This window comes from Scomber scombrus, chromosome 4 (genome assembly GCF_963691925.1).
Source record: "Scomber scombrus chromosome 4, fScoSco1.1, whole genome shotgun sequence".
Taxonomy (NCBI): Eukaryota; Metazoa; Chordata; class Actinopteri; order Scombriformes; family Scombridae; genus Scomber; species Scomber scombrus.
Genome location: NC_084973.1, coordinates 10487106 through 10505540, shown reverse-complemented (window position 1 = coordinate 10505540; position 18435 = coordinate 10487106). Strand labels below are relative to the sequence as shown.

General features: G+C 42.0%; 2 protein-coding genes across 2 annotated transcripts; one reads left to right on the top strand and one right to left on the bottom strand.

Annotated features, from left to right (window-relative positions):
- Positions 1-444: 444 nt before the first annotated feature.
- ciao1 (cytosolic iron-sulfur assembly component 1) lies at positions 445-3615 on the top strand. The gene is made up of 7 exons (XM_062418376.1): positions 445-844; positions 1728-1876; positions 1967-2078; positions 2181-2269; positions 2359-2560; positions 2724-2790; positions 3135-3615. Exons 1-7 carry the CDS (start codon positions 706-708, stop codon positions 3367-3369), a joined length of 993 nt encoding a protein of 330 aa, XP_062274360.1. The 5' UTR covers positions 445-705; the 3' UTR covers positions 3370-3615.
- snrnp200 (small nuclear ribonucleoprotein 200 (U5)) lies at positions 3611-17506 on the bottom strand. The gene is made up of 44 exons (XM_062418375.1): positions 17244-17506; positions 16891-17054; positions 16193-16364; positions 15892-16084; positions 15692-15747; positions 15466-15564; positions 15193-15345; positions 14994-15093; positions 14600-14736; positions 14430-14507; positions 14087-14260; positions 13847-13984; positions 13601-13756; positions 12324-12494; positions 12028-12221; positions 11786-11909; positions 11524-11673; positions 11194-11436; positions 10918-11106; positions 10635-10832; positions 10371-10523; positions 10190-10270; positions 9793-9876; positions 9333-9439; positions 9115-9233; positions 8877-9031; positions 8600-8789; positions 8232-8405; positions 7987-8147; positions 7671-7898; positions 7360-7551; positions 7060-7238; positions 6812-6963; positions 6611-6719; positions 6390-6498; positions 6092-6281; positions 5812-5976; positions 5546-5667; positions 5274-5417; positions 5002-5178; positions 4753-4913; positions 4548-4629; positions 4362-4454; positions 3611-4280 (listed from the first exon to the last, which is right to left on the bottom strand). The coding sequence occupies exons 1-44, from the start codon at positions 17286-17288 to the stop codon at positions 4131-4133; spliced, it is 6411 nt and encodes a 2136-aa protein (XP_062274359.1). The 5' UTR covers positions 17289-17506; the 3' UTR covers positions 3611-4130.
- Positions 17507-18435: the final 929 nt, after the last annotated feature.

Genomic DNA, 18435 nt, shown 5'->3' with positions numbered 1-18435 from the left:
ATACATTTATTCCTGTTTTATGAGCTGTTTATTTTTCTTTTGTTTATAATTGCTATTTTTTTTACTTGTGTTAAGGACTTTGTAACTTTCAAGAAAAGTGCGATATACTAAATTTTATTATAAACTATTGTATAAATAAATAGGCTTAAAGATAAATTAACGAACGGTGGAGCTTAATAATAATAATAATAATGATAATAATGATAATAATGATAATAATAATAATAATAATAATAATAATAATTCAATGCACTTTACTTATAGATGTGTTGTGTATATGTTATACACAACACATATATTTATAATACAGAGACCAAGTAGGGAATATGGTCTAAAATATTTAATGTCCATATCATATTTAATTTTTTATGTTTAAGTTTAGTTTAGTTTTTATTTTACTTTTGCGACAACAAGAAAAAAATCCCCATAATGCTTTGCGTTGAGCAGTGGATAACAAAGATGGCGGCATTTGCGACATGGTTGCGATGTTAGTGAACTTTTGTACTTTGTTCCGTTGATGTAAACTCACAATTTATCATTTTTGCTCATTTCTTCTGAGCCGCAGCAGATATTCCGTGTGTGAGAGCCGGTTGTCACGGTGCGTCACTGTGCTTGGTAACGGGTCCATAGTAACGGAGGGAGACAGACATAAGAGGAACTGCTGCAGCTCACATATCAATCTTTACAGCATCGACCTGCTGAGACATGAAGGAAGCTCTCACTCTGCTGCACAGACTGAACGGTCACCCGGACTCTCGCTGCTGGTTCGTCAGCTGGAGCCCGACTGGGACTCTGCTGGCGTCCTGTGGGGGAGACAAGGCCGTCCGGATATGGGGACAAGAGGGTGAGCTACAGTCTGTGGTTGACACTGTGACCGTTTTATGGTGCTTAAAGGACAGGTTCACAGTTTATCAACAGTCAGGAGCCAAAATGAACACTGACACGTGTTTATTACAGTTTACATATGATGAAAAATGTGTTTAAAAGTTTATTTGAAGTTAATCTGAAGCTTCAGTCGTCAAGATGAGACAAATCAAGAAGACGTGTTTCAACAGTCTTTTTAGTCCCTCATTTTTTTACTATACTTCACCACAACTCAACAGGGAAACACAAAGAGGGAATTTGATGTTAAAAGGACTGTAAATGTGGCAGATATCCACTTATAATATGACTAACTCAGATGAAGCCTTTATATAAGCTTCACATCAACTTTTAAATACATTTATGCAGAAATGACTGAATGGACGTGCTGATGATTTTGTCCTCAATCACTTACACTGGACTCACATTGAAGGAATCTTTTAATAGTCAGTATGAACAGGAGAAATGATTACAGCGAGGAAAATCCTTCAACATTCCTCGTATGTCTTTTACAATTGTCAGATGAATAAAACAACTACGGACATTACAATTGGCGAGGAAAACCTCTTCAGTGCTCATATGAACACCTGCCTGTTGTTTAAGACACACTGTAAATGGTGAACATGTCCTTTAAAGATGAAAGTAAAGTGGTTGGGTGATTATCTTTATGGAGTCTATCAAAAATGTTTAGTTCATCACGATGTTCAGGAAGTTATGCCATTGCTTTACTTATTCTGGTATGATGTTGTCAATTTTGTTTATTATCCTTCGACATTCCTCGTGTGTCTTTTACAATTATAATATCCAGTGTTTTAGATACCTGGAAAAAAAGGTAATTTGTTATATATATATTCCTCTGTTTTCAGGTGACTCTTGGGTATGTAAGAGCGTGCTTGAGGATGGACACCAGCGCACGGTGAGGAAGGTGGCGTGGTCTCCCTGCGGGAATTACCTGGCCTCCGCCAGCTTTGATGCAACCACGTGCATCTGGAAAAAGAAGAATGATGGTTTTGAGGTTAGATTAGATTAGATTTTTGAATTCCGCACACTTTGTAAAATGATGCATCTTCTGAGATTTTAACCAGGTGCTTATCTTGTCTTGTAGAGCTTGACTGTGTTGGAAGGCCATGAAAATGAGGTCAAATGTGTGGCGTGGGCTCCTTCAGGAAACCTGCTGGCGACGTGCAGCCGAGACAAGAGCGTCTGGGTTTGGGAAGGTTTGTGTTGTGCTACAGTGTGTCACCACATTAGATGAAAGTTACTGACCTGTGCCTCTCAGTGTGTTTATTACTAGGATTACTGTTGTCTGTGTTTGACAGTGGATGAAGAGGACGACTATGAGTGTGTTACCGTGGTGAACTCTCACACACAAGATGTCAAGCATGTTGTGTGGCACCCGACACAGGAAGTGAGTCAAAGCCTGCTCTACAAACCTTACTGACCTCTCCTCTGCTGCCGTTATTTATCTCACTCAGTGTTCACTTCATGTTTCTACAGCTTCTGGCCTCCGCGAGCTACGACAACAACATCTGTATTTACAAGGAAGACGATGACGACTGGGAGTGCCGTGCCACCTTGCAGGGACACACGTCTACAGTGTGGAGTTTGGCCTTCGATGCGACCGGGCAGAGACTCGCCTCCTGCAGCGACGACCGCACCGTCAAGATTTGGAAGGAGTATCCAAGTGAAAGTGGAAATGGTGAGTCTGCGTCGCGAGGCTCTAAGTAGACGACATTAATCTTGAGATCGAGTTAACATTTGTCAAAGCACATAAAAATGATATGAAAATGACTCATGCTTCATGCAGCTGGTGGGTTAATTAAAGTTGCCCTCTTCTTTCTGCTCTGCTTTTAAAACATTAGACCTGTCATGGAAGTGTGTCTGCACTCTGTCTGGGTATCATGGGCGGACAGTGTACGATATCGTCTGGTAAGCCGCATCTCATCTTCATATATAGTACACTGAAGGTATAATGCACGTTTAATCCAGTTTGTCCTCATTCTGATGGTCTGTGGATCAGGCTGCTCTTTCATTAATCGCACACAATGTCTAGTTATTGCTAAATATTTAAGTTATTATATCTCAAATGCTTTCTATATTCTCCACAAGCAGATAAAGTGCAAAATTATAGGTATTAAAGTAGATTATTTTTTAAATTTCTTGACGGTTTCTTTTGTATTTCTTCTTTGCACTGCTTAGCTGATTTTTACAGGTTTAAATGCCCCTGAATTCATCAGATCAGACTAAGAACAATTCTGTTGATCTGTGTTCAGGTGTCGGCTGACCGGCGCCTTGGCAACTGCCTGCGGTGATGATGCAGTGCGAGTGTTTAAGGAGGATGAGACAGCCGATCCAGACCAGCCCGTGTTCTCGTTGGCTGCTCAGGCGACCAAAGCTCACAACCAGGATGTCAACTGTGTCGCCTGGAACCCAAAGGAAGCGGGACTCCTGGCTTCCTGCAGTGATGACGGAGATATCGCCATCTGGAGGTTCGAGGAAGAAGACTGAATGTGTGACCAACGCAGTCGGCTTCTCGTTGAACAAAACCGCTTTCCTTTTTGCAAGTCACAATGGAAATTATGTGCTCATAATTAATATTGATATACAGGATTCTGCTTGTGCCATCCCTCATGTCTGTTTCTAAACTGACTTTACTGCTTCAGCTCATCATGTTGTCAACATTTATTTCAAGTAAGAATTTACTGACAGTTTGTTTATGTAGATAAATATAAAAAAAAACAATTATAAAAACAATTGTGGCTTCTTTTTATTGCAAAAAATATTCCAGATCGACATTGTACTAAAAACATTTAAATCAGTCCAAGAATTCGATTCAATTCGACTTTAGGGGACAAACCAACCCAAAACATGTTTTATGGTTCATCCAATTTCAGTAAGACCTGAAAACTGACAAGATCAAAGTACAAAATGTCACGCGATACACTCACAAACCAGATGGAGGCCTCAATGACATTTCCTGATGACAACAGTAAAGACTTCACCACGTATCTCTGATACATGTCTGGTTACATAAACTCAAAACAGATCCTGTACACTTTCACTCTGGACTTGTGTACATCATTCAGGTGATCAAAACGGTTTAAAAAGGGGTGGTTTTTTTCCCCCGTACGAGAAGCAATGATGACATGCTTGAAAACAAAGAGAAATAGGATGTAAATCAGGATGAATATCTACAGTAAAAACAAACAAAAAACACCTACTGATCCCCCTCAATATCAAACAGAAAGCTGTAATGATAGAGTTACTGATCAGTCTGAGTCACTGTCTCCCTCGCTGTCGGCCTCCTTCACGTCCGCGCTGAACTTGTACTCCTGGTCACAACCCATGTATGCGTCGCTCATGAAGTACAGAGTGTAGTTATGAACGCCCATCGCTGGTGCAACAAAGTCCAGCTTGACCTGTGGGGGGGGGGAATATAAAAAATGAGCCCTCTGGGAGTTTTAGCCACAGACTACGCATGAGGTGGGCGACTCACTGACCTTTGCTTTCTGCTGAAGAGTCAGCCTCTTGATAGAAATGAGGCTGTTAGACTTGGGATCTCCTATCACCACCCACCAGCCCTCCTCGCGTTTCTGGAACAATTATTAAAAAATGAGTCATTAGAATTTAATGGAAACAAAAAGTACAGAAATGAAAACAAATATGAGAAATCACTTGGCATTTACCTGGGGGAAGAGAGGTGCGATGACCGGCCCGGTCACCTCCTCTTCTCGCTCTAGCTGAACCTGAACCAGGACTGGACTTCCACTGTGAATAAACATGGACACAACACTAACATTAGCATCCAACCCAACCTGCTTTTGAAGAAATATTAATAATATATTCCTTCATTGAGTCAGGGCTGTTGACAGAAGCATTCACTCAGCGTACCTCTTGATGTTTTCTTTTTCTGCCACTTCGTACGACAGCTCGATGTTGGGATAGCGGTTACAGAAGCGAGCCACGTCGGCCATCTGAGCGTCTGAGAGCTGCAGCAAACCAGTTCTGTCCTCATCCTCCATCTCCATGATGTCGAAGATGCTCTCCACACCCTGATGAAATTATTAAGACAATGAGTTTTATGTAACACAGCTTAACACAAACAGCACATTCAGCTTAATGAGCAGACACTTAAAATACCTGGTCTGTGCATCGCTTGATGTGCTCTGAGGTAAAGAAGGGCAGCTGTTTGAGGTATGAATCCTTGGACCACATGGCCTGGGTGACCATCTGTGCCAGCTCCATGGCTGCCAGCGCAGGACTCAGCCAGCCGTTGCTGGAGAGGACGTCGACGCAGGCCTGGATCAGACGGATCGCCTAACAAAACAACAGAAACATTATTTCATTATACACACTGGAATCTAATCTAGAAATGTCTTAAGGTAAAGTTTATTCCTCTGTGCCATCCAAACCTTGCTCAAGATCTCCTCTGTATCCGACTGCAGCTCGGCACTCAGCTGCATCCTGGAGAGGTGGGCCTGCAGCAGGAGGTTTGTCTTCACGTGGGGGTCGTTGAACTTGGGGTTGTTCAGTTTGTGAGGCACTTTCTGTGCCAGCTGAAAATCAAAAATTGGTAAAGATGTGTTAATGTGTTAGCAACGTTTTATTAAAGACTATATGAACTTGAAAGTATAGTGGTAAGATGGTTGATTTCTTTGTGTTTTTGTTAGCACTTTGCAATTACCTGTCGGAGAAGTGCATCCTCATGATGTCTGATGGGAATGTTATTGTACTCAGCAGCATTGGAGATGATCTCAATTAACCCACGGATCTTTGTCTTGGCGTTCAGGGACATGCTGAACAACTCTGCCAAACCAAACGAGAAATCAACTCTGTTATTTTTTAATTCAACATATGATTTCATGCTGGAATGATCTACGACATGCACGATCACCATGAGAAAGCCCATGAGAAGTGAATTTCAGTGAGGATAGATATTTGGGCACAAACCGATGGTGGTGTAGTTGATGTAGTAGTAGGCGGCGATCATGCCCAAATTGAGCGGCGCAACATCCATCTCGTCCTCTATGCTGATGCACTTGGACTGCTCCAAGTCATGTAATGTGTGTTCCACCAGCTCAGACAAGTGGTCTGACAGGTGACGATGGGACATGCCTGAAGACGTAAACACACAACACAACATTTTAAGTTCCTAATATTTGGTTCAATCTACGTTCACTCAACATGCAGCAACAACTTCTTTCTCTGAAGCAAACAGACTGAGGCTCACCTTGCAGGTTATAGTAGTTGGGGTTCTGGGTCATACGGCGGTACAGGAATGTCCATGTCAGGTAGTCCACAGCGTCCTGCTTGTTCTCCACCGTCTTGGTGACAATCTCAGCATTGAAGTGGTCATGGAGACAGTGGTCCAAGTGAGACTCCACTGGCAGCGGCTCGTACAGGAACTTCTTGAAGAAGTCCTATCAAGATGAGAGAAAGATTGGTTTTTACTTTCTTTCATTACTTCTTTGTAAACTAAACAACGCAAAAAGAATGACAGAAGAGAGGAGGAAAAGAGGTCCTTTTACCTTTTTGGAGCCCTGACACATGATGACACAGCGCCCCTCGTCATCTAGCATGGGTCTGTTTGCCTTGCCCACCATCTGGAGGACATCGTATATGGGATAGTCCACATAACTGAAAGAAAGAGGGAGAACAGGAGAATGTCACCAACAAAATTAATATACAACAAAACGAGTTACATTAAACCTTCGGATAACAGAGCGTATGAAACTAGTGGTAGCCTTACGCATGGATTTTGCCGTTGTAGTACTGGGTGTCCATGACGATGACGAGGTGTGCTGAGATATTGATGCCCCAGCAGAGTGACCGAGAGGACACCACCACCTGAACGGCACCTGGAAAAAAGACACAAGATGCCAAAATGAGATGTTTAATCTGAGACCTACAGACAATTAAGCTGAAAGTGGCAAGCAACAGTGTGTTTTACCTGAGTTGAAGAGCTGCTCCACGATTTTGCGTTCAATTGCAGACAGGCCCTCATGCAGGTAACCCACACCATTGGCCAGAGTCTCTTTCAGGGTTGCATCGTTTATTTTATCCAAGAATGGAGCAAGGTCTTTCTCGGTGCAATGCAAGAACCTACGGGAAGACAAACAGTCAGCCTTGCTCCATGATGTCAAGGAGTAAACGAGATTATTCCTCATCAACAGGTCTGATTTCTGTGTTGTGACTCACCTCTGAGGGACAATATCAGCAGCACAGAACGTTAGGATGTCGATGGCTGTGAGGCGAGTCTGTCTGCGGGATGGGACAAACACCACGGCTGGTTTGGAGGGGGAGTGCTTCATGATGGCGTGATAAACTGGCTTAGCCATGGACAGCAGGCGAGTCTGAGTGTGACTCACATTGAAACCCTAAACGTAACACGGAGAGAGGATCAATATGGTGTTTGCAAGTTTGTGTCAGTGACATATTTACATTTTTATAACTGATGAATGTCTTTTTTTTTTGTTGACAAGCACTTGGTTTACAGACCTGAATGTGCAGCTCCAGAGGCACGGGCCTGACGTTGGGGTGGAAGTTGAATGTAGCCGTGGTGCTGCAGCCCAGCCAGTGGGCGACATCTTTGGCGTTAGACAGAGATGAGCTGAGGGCCACGATGCGGATGGGGCGCTCGATCTGAGAGGAGATGTACCTCATCCTCGAGCAGATGACCTCCAACACGGGCTAATGATAAGAAACAAATCACATTAACACGATACACGCTCTACAAATGACTATCAAACCTAATTTGCAGGACTTGCTGAATCACTGAAAGAGAAAACACAGCAGTGTTGAAATCTTACTCCATTTTCTCCGCCGATCAGGTGTGTCTCATCCACAATGAAAAGACTGACGTTCTGGACGTTCTTCCTCTGTTTCCAGCGACGAGACAGGATGTCCCATTTGTCGGGGGTACTGACAATAATGTCTCCTTTTCCCAACAGCTTCAGATCTGTGCTAGTCTCTCCTGTCAGCAGAACCACCTTCTTGTTAAGGATGTCCTGGAATTTCTGGTGCCAGTCAACAAACACCTGACAAACACAAGAATTTAAAGATGGAAATTACACACACAATGCTAGTTTTGATAAACACACTTCTAACTTGCGGATGGCGTCGTACCTGTTCAGCCAGTGCTTCCATGGGAGTGATGTAGACACAGCGGCCTTCTGCGTTGTGCAGCAGCATCCTCAGGATGGCAAACTCAGCACAGATTGTCTTTCCACTGCCGGTGGGAGCTCCCACAAACACATTATCATCACTGTTGTACACCGCATTGAACACTAGAGGGACACAGATGATTCACATAAGTTACAATGGCAACATGAAATAGAGCTGTCCTTTGATGAACTGAATGTATTTTGTACCTTGTGTCTGAATGGGGTTGAAGAAGGGGAACTTGTTCTGGTAGAGGACCTCAAAGGCAGAGTTCCTGAGAGCGGTGACAGGAAGTGGCTGCAGATCCAGCAGCTCAGTGGGTGGGGGGTACTTCTCTGGAAGGATCAGGTGACGGAAGCTTACTGGAAGCTGAGTCTCACAGGCTGCAAAGACACAAACAGAAAAACATAAATAAAAGAAGTCATGTGAAACTCTTCCATACAGAAACATGTGAAATTTATAAACCACACCTATAGGCAGAATGTGTAGGATTTTCCTAAAAAAAAAACTATGCATAGATTCAAGCAAAAGTAATCTGCAAATCTTACACATCCTGCCTTTAAGTCAAGTTACTTACAGAGCCAGCGGTCTGACACCACACGGATGAAGTACTGCGGTGGCAGAGGTTCGAAAACGGGGACAAAGAAAGTCACAAGGTGCTCGTCCTGGGCGTACTTGGCTTTGAGCAGGAAGTACTCGTGGTGGAGGATGACCTCGCTGTCCACATCCTCCACCAGAATCCAGAAAGCCTCAGATGATCCATGGATCTGTGGAGGCACATGAGAGCATGTCAGCACTCTATGAAACTAACAGTTATGCTGCAGCACATCGTGAGCTGTTAATTAATCACTGACCTTGTCGTCCCACTGGAAGTCAGGAGTAATGGTGAGCTCCACTTTCAGTGTGGAGCGGGTGATGGGCTGCAGGTGGACTGCCAGGTCCAGTTTGGGGAATTGGTGGACATATTTGTGGATGGTCTTCCCCATTTTTGGCATTCGGATCAGCTCACCTGAAGTATGACAAAGATAACTTTTAATCTCTTTTCAGGCTGTTGAGGGAATTTACTGAGTATGTGGGAGGAGGGAAACTCACCGATCTCATTATGGTTGAGGTCATAGAGACGCTCAAAGGGGAAGTTTTTCTTCTCAATCTTCTTGATCACTTCCTCTGGCAGCTTCTTGAACTGTCGCAGTGGGGACATCGACTGCCACCTGTGGACGGTGGAGACACAGAGTATCAGCAGCCTGCCATCACCAACAAAACACCTCCGTCTTGTTTGCATTTTGAAAAGAAAACTTTGGCAAACTTACATTCTCTTGTCAATCATCTTGCAGAGATTCATGGTCTTGTCTGTGAGCTGAGCCCAGCCTCTGTTTAGGACAATCTCAAATATGGCCCGCATCAGCCTTCCAGCACTCTGAAAAATAAAAAGGGGAGTTCAGTTTAACTTTATGACAACTTCATTTTAGTAACATTTTTATATAAAACTGACTTTTGAGTTTTTTTGTTTTCTTTGAAAATGTTTTTCATTGCATAAAATGGACGAATGTATTCATGGAAGTTTGAATTTACATTTTAAGTCTGATGCTAAACATACTTTATGTACAAGGAAGTTTCTTTGCATCATATCAGACACAGAACTCCGTGTTTTCATTTATTTAAGTGCAAAATTCAAACCCTTTTGAAAAACAATTGGAAAAAAGGCAACTCTGAGAAAAATAAATACCTAAAAGTTAATCAAAACAATGTTAAGAGAAGGTTGTATAGTACCTGTGTAACATACACCATGTCTGCCATCAGAGCAAAGCCTTCCAGTTTGAGTTGAGAGATGTACGCCTGGAGCAGCACATTGATCTGAAATAGTAAGACACAAAATACAGGATGAATTTTTTAGGTGATTTAATTAATGATGCTAATGAAAAACAGCCAAATAAACTCTGGTGAAATGTAAACTGCCTACCAGAAGAAACAAACAGCAAGCAATGACCAAAAATTGTCAATACAATTAGATTAAAGCCTTAATTTGATCAGGGGAATATTAACTTTTTTAGAGACTGTTGTAAAAAGACAGTTTACAGAATGTTTATCATAATGTCTTATGCACTAGAAATGCCTCTTTGGGTTGCTAACGTATCTGTACAAATGCAACATAACTCCATGTTTATACCTTAGCGCTAGGCTCCTCGATGCTTTCCTTCACTGGAATAGGAACTCTTTCAAGCAGCTTCTGAAGCTCCAACTTCTCCTCCTAAAAGTCAAAGCCGTACATCAGTATTTAAATTCAACATGTATGATTGTGTTTTGTTGAGGATTGTAAATTAACGACAACTGTCTGCAGACGACCATACCTCTCTCACGTTGATGTTCCTGAACTCTGAAGAAAGTGAAAAGACTCGGAAGAGCTCGATCTCACTGAGAGTTGGTTTCAGCAGCTGGTTGTACGTTTGAATGGAGTCGTGAGTGATGTAGAAGTGACTGGCAATGCGGCCCAGGTCTGTAACCTTAAAATAAGAGAGACAAATGTCAACCAATAAAAATGAAGACATCCAACTCATAACTCATTTAAAAGGCCATGTAATTACAGAAAACACACACTCAGCTGATAGACGTACCTGGAAGCTGCCGGTCCTCTTGTCATATTTGACCAGGTTGTTCTTGTCCAGGACGTTGGCGGCTGTGTGCACTAGGTCTGTCCTGCGTCTCTCCAGCAGGGGGTCGGAGCTCCTGTCGTCATGAGAGACTCCATACAGGGTGGGGTTGCGCAGCATGCGCACGTACAGATAGGTGTATCCGAGCCAGTTTACTGCATCCTGACACAACAAATGTGAAGTTAAAGACAACACGAAGGACTGGAGCATTTCATCCATCTATCATTCTGGACACGCCATCACTAACCTTCACAGTCTGCACATTGCCCAGCACTATCTCAGCGTTGAGCATGTCAGCGAGCTTGGCCACCATCTGGCTCTCTATGGGCAGCTGCTGGTTGAGCAGGGACAGATAGTACTGCAGCTCTCCGTGGGATGTGATCAGGATTCCTTCTCCCTTGGTGTCATACTGAGGACGGCCAGCTCGACCAAGCATCTGAAATCAGACACAATCAATCAAGCCATTACTGTTGGTGAAAGATAAAAAGCATATTTTGCTGCAGCTTAGACTGTGCACACTGACCTGCAAAATGTCCAGGGCTCCGAGTTCAGTCCATCTGCCTTTCTCAGGGCTGTACACCTGGGTTCCTTTGATGATGACAGTGTGTGCCGGCAGGTTGACACCCCAAGCCAGCGTAGCGGTGGACACCAGAACCTGGATGTGTCTGTCAGCAAACAGATCCTCCACCAGTGTACGGTCCACTCTGGTCATACCGGCGTGGTGGATTGCAAAACCATAAGGCAGCAAATCCTTCAGCTCGAGGTTCTGGATAAGAAAGTTCAGGTTTCACATCTATTGGGATCAACATCAGCTTATATTTACTGTAATTTCATGTTGCTGACGTTAGCTCACCTTGCACTGCTCTGCCTCAGTTCTCAACACTTCAGTGGATGCTGATCCCTCTCTAAGGAAAAGACCCAGTGTGTCCTTCTCCAAACACATGTCTCTTATGGCCCTGGCCGTCTTTCCCGTCTCTTTCCTGGAGTGGACAAATACCAGCACCTGTTGGAAGACAAATGAAAGTCATTCAGCTGAAAATCAGTATATTGAGGTTCAGTTGGTAGTGTGAGGAAATCACGTATGGAGTGAGTCTGAGTGTCTACTTTAAACTCACCTGGTTCTTCCCAGCATGCTCCATGATCTTTTCATAGACGATTTCATTCATGATCTGGAAACGTTTGATGGCTTTCTTCTCTGTGATGCCAACATAAGTCTGCTCCAAGGGGACTGGGCGGAAACTGCATGTTGAAAACGCATGAAGTTGTTAAGAGGCCCACTGCAAGATCCAAGAGATCTCCAAAAAACGACTAAACAAAACATATTAACCCGTTTAGTGTAAACACAACCAGCACATACCTGTTGTCAAAGTAGAAGAGTCCTTTGGCAGGATCAACACGCAGGCAGGTGGCTACGTCCTCGTAGTTGGGCAGTGTGGCGCTGAGGCCCAGCAGACGCACATCCTCCTGGGTCAGCTCCACGTTGCGGATGGTTCTTGCCACCAGAGACTCCAACACGGGCCCACGGTCATCGTGCAGCAGGTGGATCTCATCCTGAACAACACAATTTTGTTAATCCTTATTAATTTCATGTCAAATCAAATGCATTTAAACTGAAACACATCCTTTATGACAGAAGCCTTCTTCAACACTTACAATGATAATGAGGCGCACCAGCTGGGTGTAGGTACGCTCTCCACCTTTACGTGTGATGATGTCCCATTTCTCAGGGGTGCAGACAATAATCTGAGTGGCATTGATCTCCTCTTTGCAGAGCTGGTGGTCTCCTGTCAGCTCAGAGACGACGATGCCGTAACTCGCCAAACGCTGAGAGAAGAAAGAAAGTAAATCACTAAAAATCACTTCATTCCTGAACTCGGTACAAGATGGGATTTTCCTTTTAAATGACATAATATAATATAAATGTGTACTAACAATGTTTAGTAGGGGTGTCACATTCTTGATTCTACATCGAAAATGTATTGAAATGAGTGGTTTCAATCTTTGAAATCAAAAGTATGATCAGTGATTCTCCCCTGTATTTTTTCTTCCATCCCACCTTTTTGTGCATGTTTGAAGAATAAAAAAAAACATTTCAAGGAGGACACGACATAGCACACCAGTAACCTGCAGCTTCATTACTCTGATACGCTGCTCGAGTCAGAGATGATGGAGAAACAACAGAAGTAGAAAATCCACCTGCATCCCTGAAGTCACCGCTGAGGCAACATTTTTGCCATTTTCCCACGAGTTGTGTTCACAAAAAACGATCGTTGACAGAAAAAAGTACTTTGTAGGTCGTGCTACACACTCTGGCCAAGGTGGAGATATATTTTAAGATTCAAACTTCCTTAACTCATAAGCAAAACATTCTTAAGACACAAAACACTTATTTCCTACTGCAGCAAACAACTAGCTACAACCTAATTTTCACTGAAAGAAGTCATCCTCCAAGCTGAACAAATAACACGGTCTCTATGTACAGTCAGCTGTGAGACAAGTGTCCAGGTACCATCTACAAACAGCAACACTTGTTTGTGTTTAGTCAGGCCGTTGTTGTAAGGTTCCCTTCTCTCATCTAGTGGCTCTTCTTTTTCTTTTTTAGTTTGACAGTTTGTTCCCACTTTACTGGTGAAATAAGTTATTGTTATTATATTCTAAATGTGACCATATGGCCTTATTGTGTTGCATTCCACAAAAAATATGGCGGTTATATCACTCTTAATACCATGTAGCCTCTCTTCTAAAAGACCAATGTGAAAATGTAAAAAATAAAACCAATGATCCATTGACCTTTACAAAGTTTAGATCAAATCAAATCATGACCTTAAAATCAAAAGTCAAATCAAATGAAATTAAATGGTGGGTTTGGAGAATCGTGACACCCCTAACATTTAGTATACAAAGTTCTGGAGTTCGGAGACGAGGCTCACCTTACTAAAGCTTCCCACCATCTCCTGTACTAGTGAGCGCATGGGTGCAATGTAGATGATTTTGAAGTCGTCCACGTTGATGGTTCCATCCAGATTTATGTGCTTTCCAATTTCCCTCAGCATTGCCATCAGGGCTACATTGGTCTTACCAGCTCCCTGCAAACACAAAGCAATGACAATATTATAGGAGAAAACAGACTTGTGAGAAACTGTTACAATGTTGATGGGTTTTAACAGTCTGCTTACCGTGGGGGCACACACAAGCAGGTTCTCATCTGTCTCCATGGCGGTCTTAAACAGCTTGCTCTGGATACGGTTCAGGGTTTTGAATCCTTCAAATCCAGCCTGTGCATATTTGGGCAGCTTCTCGATAGCAACAAGCACCTGAAGATAAAATAATATGCTTCATTTAGGACACAAAGACATGAATCCACCGCTGCTTTAAAGCTGGGTGCTTAAAGGTTTTCAGCAATGGGACCAACAAACCTCATCTTCAGAAAAGGGTTTTGGTTTTAGGGCTGGCACATGGACTTCTTCATATCCTTTGCGCTGTTTGCGAAAAGATCCATCTGGCAGCTGGCACCTCTTGTTAGCCATGAAGTGGCTGCCCTGGGTGAAGGCCAGGTCCTCAAGGTCTAGCAACTGTCGAGGGGCAACTGACTGAAGGGCAACAAGGATGCATAGTGTAAACATCATCATCTTTAGTGCACTGCACACCAGTGGCAGTGGCATCTACGCAATTTAATTACCACCAATGTAGCAATCGTTGGTTTGGTAATATATAAATACACCACAAATGCTAACAACTGAACACTATTACATTAGTTACCTCTCCATGTTCAACGTCCATTGCTTCCAAATCATCGACACGGGACTTCCTCACCCTCTCCCTGCGGGATCGCTCCTCCTAAAAACACAAAAATAACAGACGTGACTGACTAAACTAAACGATCCTTTAAGGCAAAATGCTTGTATAGTTTTATGAGCGATGGTTCTTACCCGAATGATATCCTCCTTCTCTGTCTCTTGCAGCTGGTAAAGAATCTTTGACAGTTCCTGATCAGACTCCATTTTCCCGATGATGCGCTCCTTTTCTGCCTCACTCTGAGCGCTTGCCAGCATGGTACAATACTGAACTGTGTATTAGAAAGTGATTATTAGCTGCAAACAGTGCAACATACAATAATGTGAAACTATGTCATTTTACATGTCAGTGAATGTATTTAGTATTTTAGTAAAAATGTAAAACATATCTACTATATCTGTATGTCACTACTTTCTGGTTTTATGCACAACACTTTGTTTATAGGTTTTTGTATTGTGTTCTTGCATGTCCATGTTTCTGTTATGGTTTAAATCTGTGTTTTTGACCACATGGAAACGTGTGACTTACTCATGCGACGATGCTGGCGGAGGATTTTAATGAAGTCAAAGGTGTTGAAGCCGAGCAGCAACACCAGCTGGTTCTCACACTCTCTATCATCACTGGCAGTCTGAGGAATGCAGAGAAACAAGGGCTCAGCTCTACTGAAAAATACATATGAATCAGGTTTGAAACAAAATGTTCACAACGAACAAGGTGACAGACAGACCTTGAGGATTTCCAAGACTTCATCTGCTTTCTTTTGGGAGACAATGGCATCATCGTAGAAACGGCTGAGCTGACGCTGGAGCCAAAAGGCATCGATATCTCGAGGATGTAGATCCTTCTTCTTCACTGTCATCACGTCACCGGTGGCACCGAGCTGAATAAAGAGGAATTTATTAGCTTTTTGTGAAGTACAGTAAATCTAAAAAGATTCCTTTAGATTTGTTAATTCACAGATTTAATTTGGGTCAAATATTGACACAGATGTTGCACTTACGTTGGCTGAAAGAGCGCAGCCCACACCTGCCTCCTCTCCTTCACTGTCTTCATCTGAGTGTTCATCTCGCACCTCACCAAACTGGTCTTCATCACCCTCCTTAATAACAAGGAGAAAAAAACCAACAACAATATGTAAATCACCTATTTGTCCAAAAAATTTCAGCATACTTTTGTTTTAGAGCTGCAAATATGGAGTTACTTAAGATTTTTAAGGAAAAACGTACCTCTTCATCAGATTCAAATTGGACGTTCACACCATACGTTTCATCGATGTTGTCATCTATGAAGAAACGATGAGAGTTTACAATCTCAGGAATATTTGCATGAAAAACCGACTGAAATTCATAGGATTTCTGAGAGCAAATAAATACGAATTATTACTTATTCATCAACAAACTTTTGATAACCATTTCTGTGTACTCACCCATATTCTGTAAATCTTTGTCTCCACCATAATCTGTGATCTTCTTGCCAAGATTGACCAACACATGGTAACGTGTGTCGTCAGCAGGTCCAAGAAGCTGCTCTACTTCACGCCGCCTTTCCTTGTCCCTCATTTTATCATTCTTGAGCACTGCTAAGACTTCATCAGCAGCTCCACACAGAATATCACGTGGCTGCAGGAAGACACAACAACCAAGTCAATGGTAATTTCAGGTGTTGGTTTCTGATCAAAAACACAAGCTGAGATTTTAATAACAGCAGCTGCTGTAGCATTCACTGACCTGATCTCCCAGAGCAGCATGGATGAAGCTGAGCAACACTTCGTAGGTTTCTCTGGTTTCTTTGGTTTTTGGCTTATAAACAATGCCCACCATCTCATCGATGCCTTCTGACAAAAGTGTAAAGCCTTTCATTTTGTTGATATCGTGTCTATCCTCATCTCTTTTTCGCCTCCTATGTAGCCAGAAAGAAAATAATTAAGTTAAATGTCATTCAATGCACTCGGGATAGAGATAACTAAAGGATCAAACATGTAATGTTTTAATCCATTTACTACCAGCCAATATACATTATTTGTCAAAGTGCTTGTAGTGGACAAAGAATTATGTGTCAACCTAGTTTCTGACCTAAGTTGTTTTAGTGTAGTCATAATACAAATATAGTACACTTTGTTCTTAAGTGCGTTCTTGGTTCAAGTCATCATGTATTGGAGAGAATTTTGTGTCAGATGGGAAAATAGCACTCACTGTTTAGCAAGCAGTATTATTTATTATATTGTAATAAAGCTTATGTTATCTTATTGATTTCCTTTTGAGTTTGCATTTGAAGCACGTAAGAACATACAATATATGTAGCAATCAGCTCTAAAACCACAAATATCAAATCCTCCCAGCAACCTTCAAACACTTGATAGTAACAGTATAATCAGAAAAGCCTCATCTGGCTACACAATCAACAGATATGATGTGACAACACTGACTTGTCTCGTCTCTCCTCCAGCTTCTGTGGTTTGGTCCTCTGAGCTTTGTCACCCATCTTGGTCCCCTCCAGCTTCCCCACCAGAGACAGCACCTCTCCCGTGGGCTCATCTCTCCGTGTGCGGTCGATCAGAGAGCGATCAGCTTGCAGCACCAAGTTGGAGTTCTACATTTCATGTCAGACACAAGTCGAGCAGTCAGCAAACCAGCTAGGCTAAGTGCTAGTTAGCTGCGTGGCTAACTATAACACGGACTAGCATCATTAAACTACAAACATACTGTTATTTTGACGATGTTAACGCGTTAAAATTGTCTCTACGTTAGAGGCCATACGTTTTTCTACAAACATACTCACCGCTTTGTACTCATACTGCAGGCTACGAGCAGTAACATCCGCCATGGTGCGAGTTTTGTCTTTTAGCTTTTAGCTAAAGCACTTTTCAATCAACGTGAAGCAGTCGGTTAACTCTAAACATCAACACAGTTTTTCTCACACTGTCTTCTTAAAGAGACGCAGAGAGCGTCGGCGCAGGATTTAGATTTGTTTCATTGATTTGTTGTGAAAATATCCCAAGTTTTATGCAATATAATGCGTTTCACAAACGTTACAAAGGCGCCGCTAACACGAGCCAGCGCACAACAAGCCACTGTTTCCGTTTCCGGTGTCAAAGGTCGGAAAGCAGCGCCCCCTGCAGGCTGCTTTCAATTGTCTGGATTCACTTCTAACATTCTAATGTATTTAATATCTTGGCTTCTCACGAACAACACAAACACGTACACTTTCTAAAAATACGTAGCAATTATCACACCTCTGTTTACTTACTCACTACTATCTGATCAGGCTGTAAATATACTTTACATTACTATGTGCCTTCTTCACTTCTTTGCACTATTTGTATCCTGTTTACACTTCACAGACTATAGTCATTCTTTGTGTATATATCTGATTGTCGTGTTATTTTGTGCATTGAGAGCCACTAAACCAGAGTCAGATAGCTTGTATGTGTAATAATACTTACACAATAAAGATGATCCTGAGTTTGATTCATTTTTTTAAAGTTTTTTTGTTAATTATCTTATTATTTAAAAAAAGATTCAGTGTGTGAGTAATCACATATAATAGAAAAATTAAAAGTAAATACAAAAGAAAAATATTTGATCATTTGAATTCTTAATTCAAGTATTCAGTCTTGAGAGTGAGTATATATTACAAAAGACTTAAACACATTATTTTACACTTTAAAATTTCCATTGGTTTTGAAAGTATTAAATGACAAGTTTATAATAAAAGAAAATTCTGCATTGGCTTTATGCTCATGATATTTATGATGCTTATGATATAAAAAATACTTAATAAAATGTGGAGTCAGATATGTAATGACTACAGATATATACAACAAATATCTTTCCAAAGCGTTTACCTATATTTACAGCCCCAAAATTATTTATAATATTGTTCTAAATGACTACAACAGACGCCTTTTAAACTATCACAAAAGTTAATCTTAATTTGTTGGTTTACGGAGTCGTGGACACATCTTGCCTTT

Coding starts and splice junctions, on each gene's coding strand:
- ciao1 (XM_062418376.1), top strand. CDS start 706: ATGAAGGAAGCTCTCACTCTGCTGCACAGACTGAACGGTCACCCGGAC. Junction 1,877..1,966: donor AGAAGAATGATGGTTTTGAG/GTTAGATTAGAT, acceptor CTTGTCTTGTAG/AGCTTGACTGTGTTGGAAGG. Junction 2,791..3,134: donor ACAGTGTACGATATCGTCTG/GTAAGCCGCATC, acceptor ATCTGTGTTCAG/GTGTCGGCTGACCGGCGCCT.
- snrnp200 (XM_062418375.1), bottom strand. CDS start 17,288: ATGGCGGATGTTACTGCTCGTAGCCTGCAGTATGAGTACAAAGCG. Junction 15,748..15,891: donor CAAAGATTTACAGAATATGG/GTGAGTACACAG, acceptor GTTTCTTCATAG/ATGACAACATCGATGAAACG. Junction 13,985..14,086: donor AACCCTTTTCTGAAGATGAG/GTTTGTTGGTCC, acceptor TTTTATCTTCAG/GTGCTTGTTGCTATCGAGAA.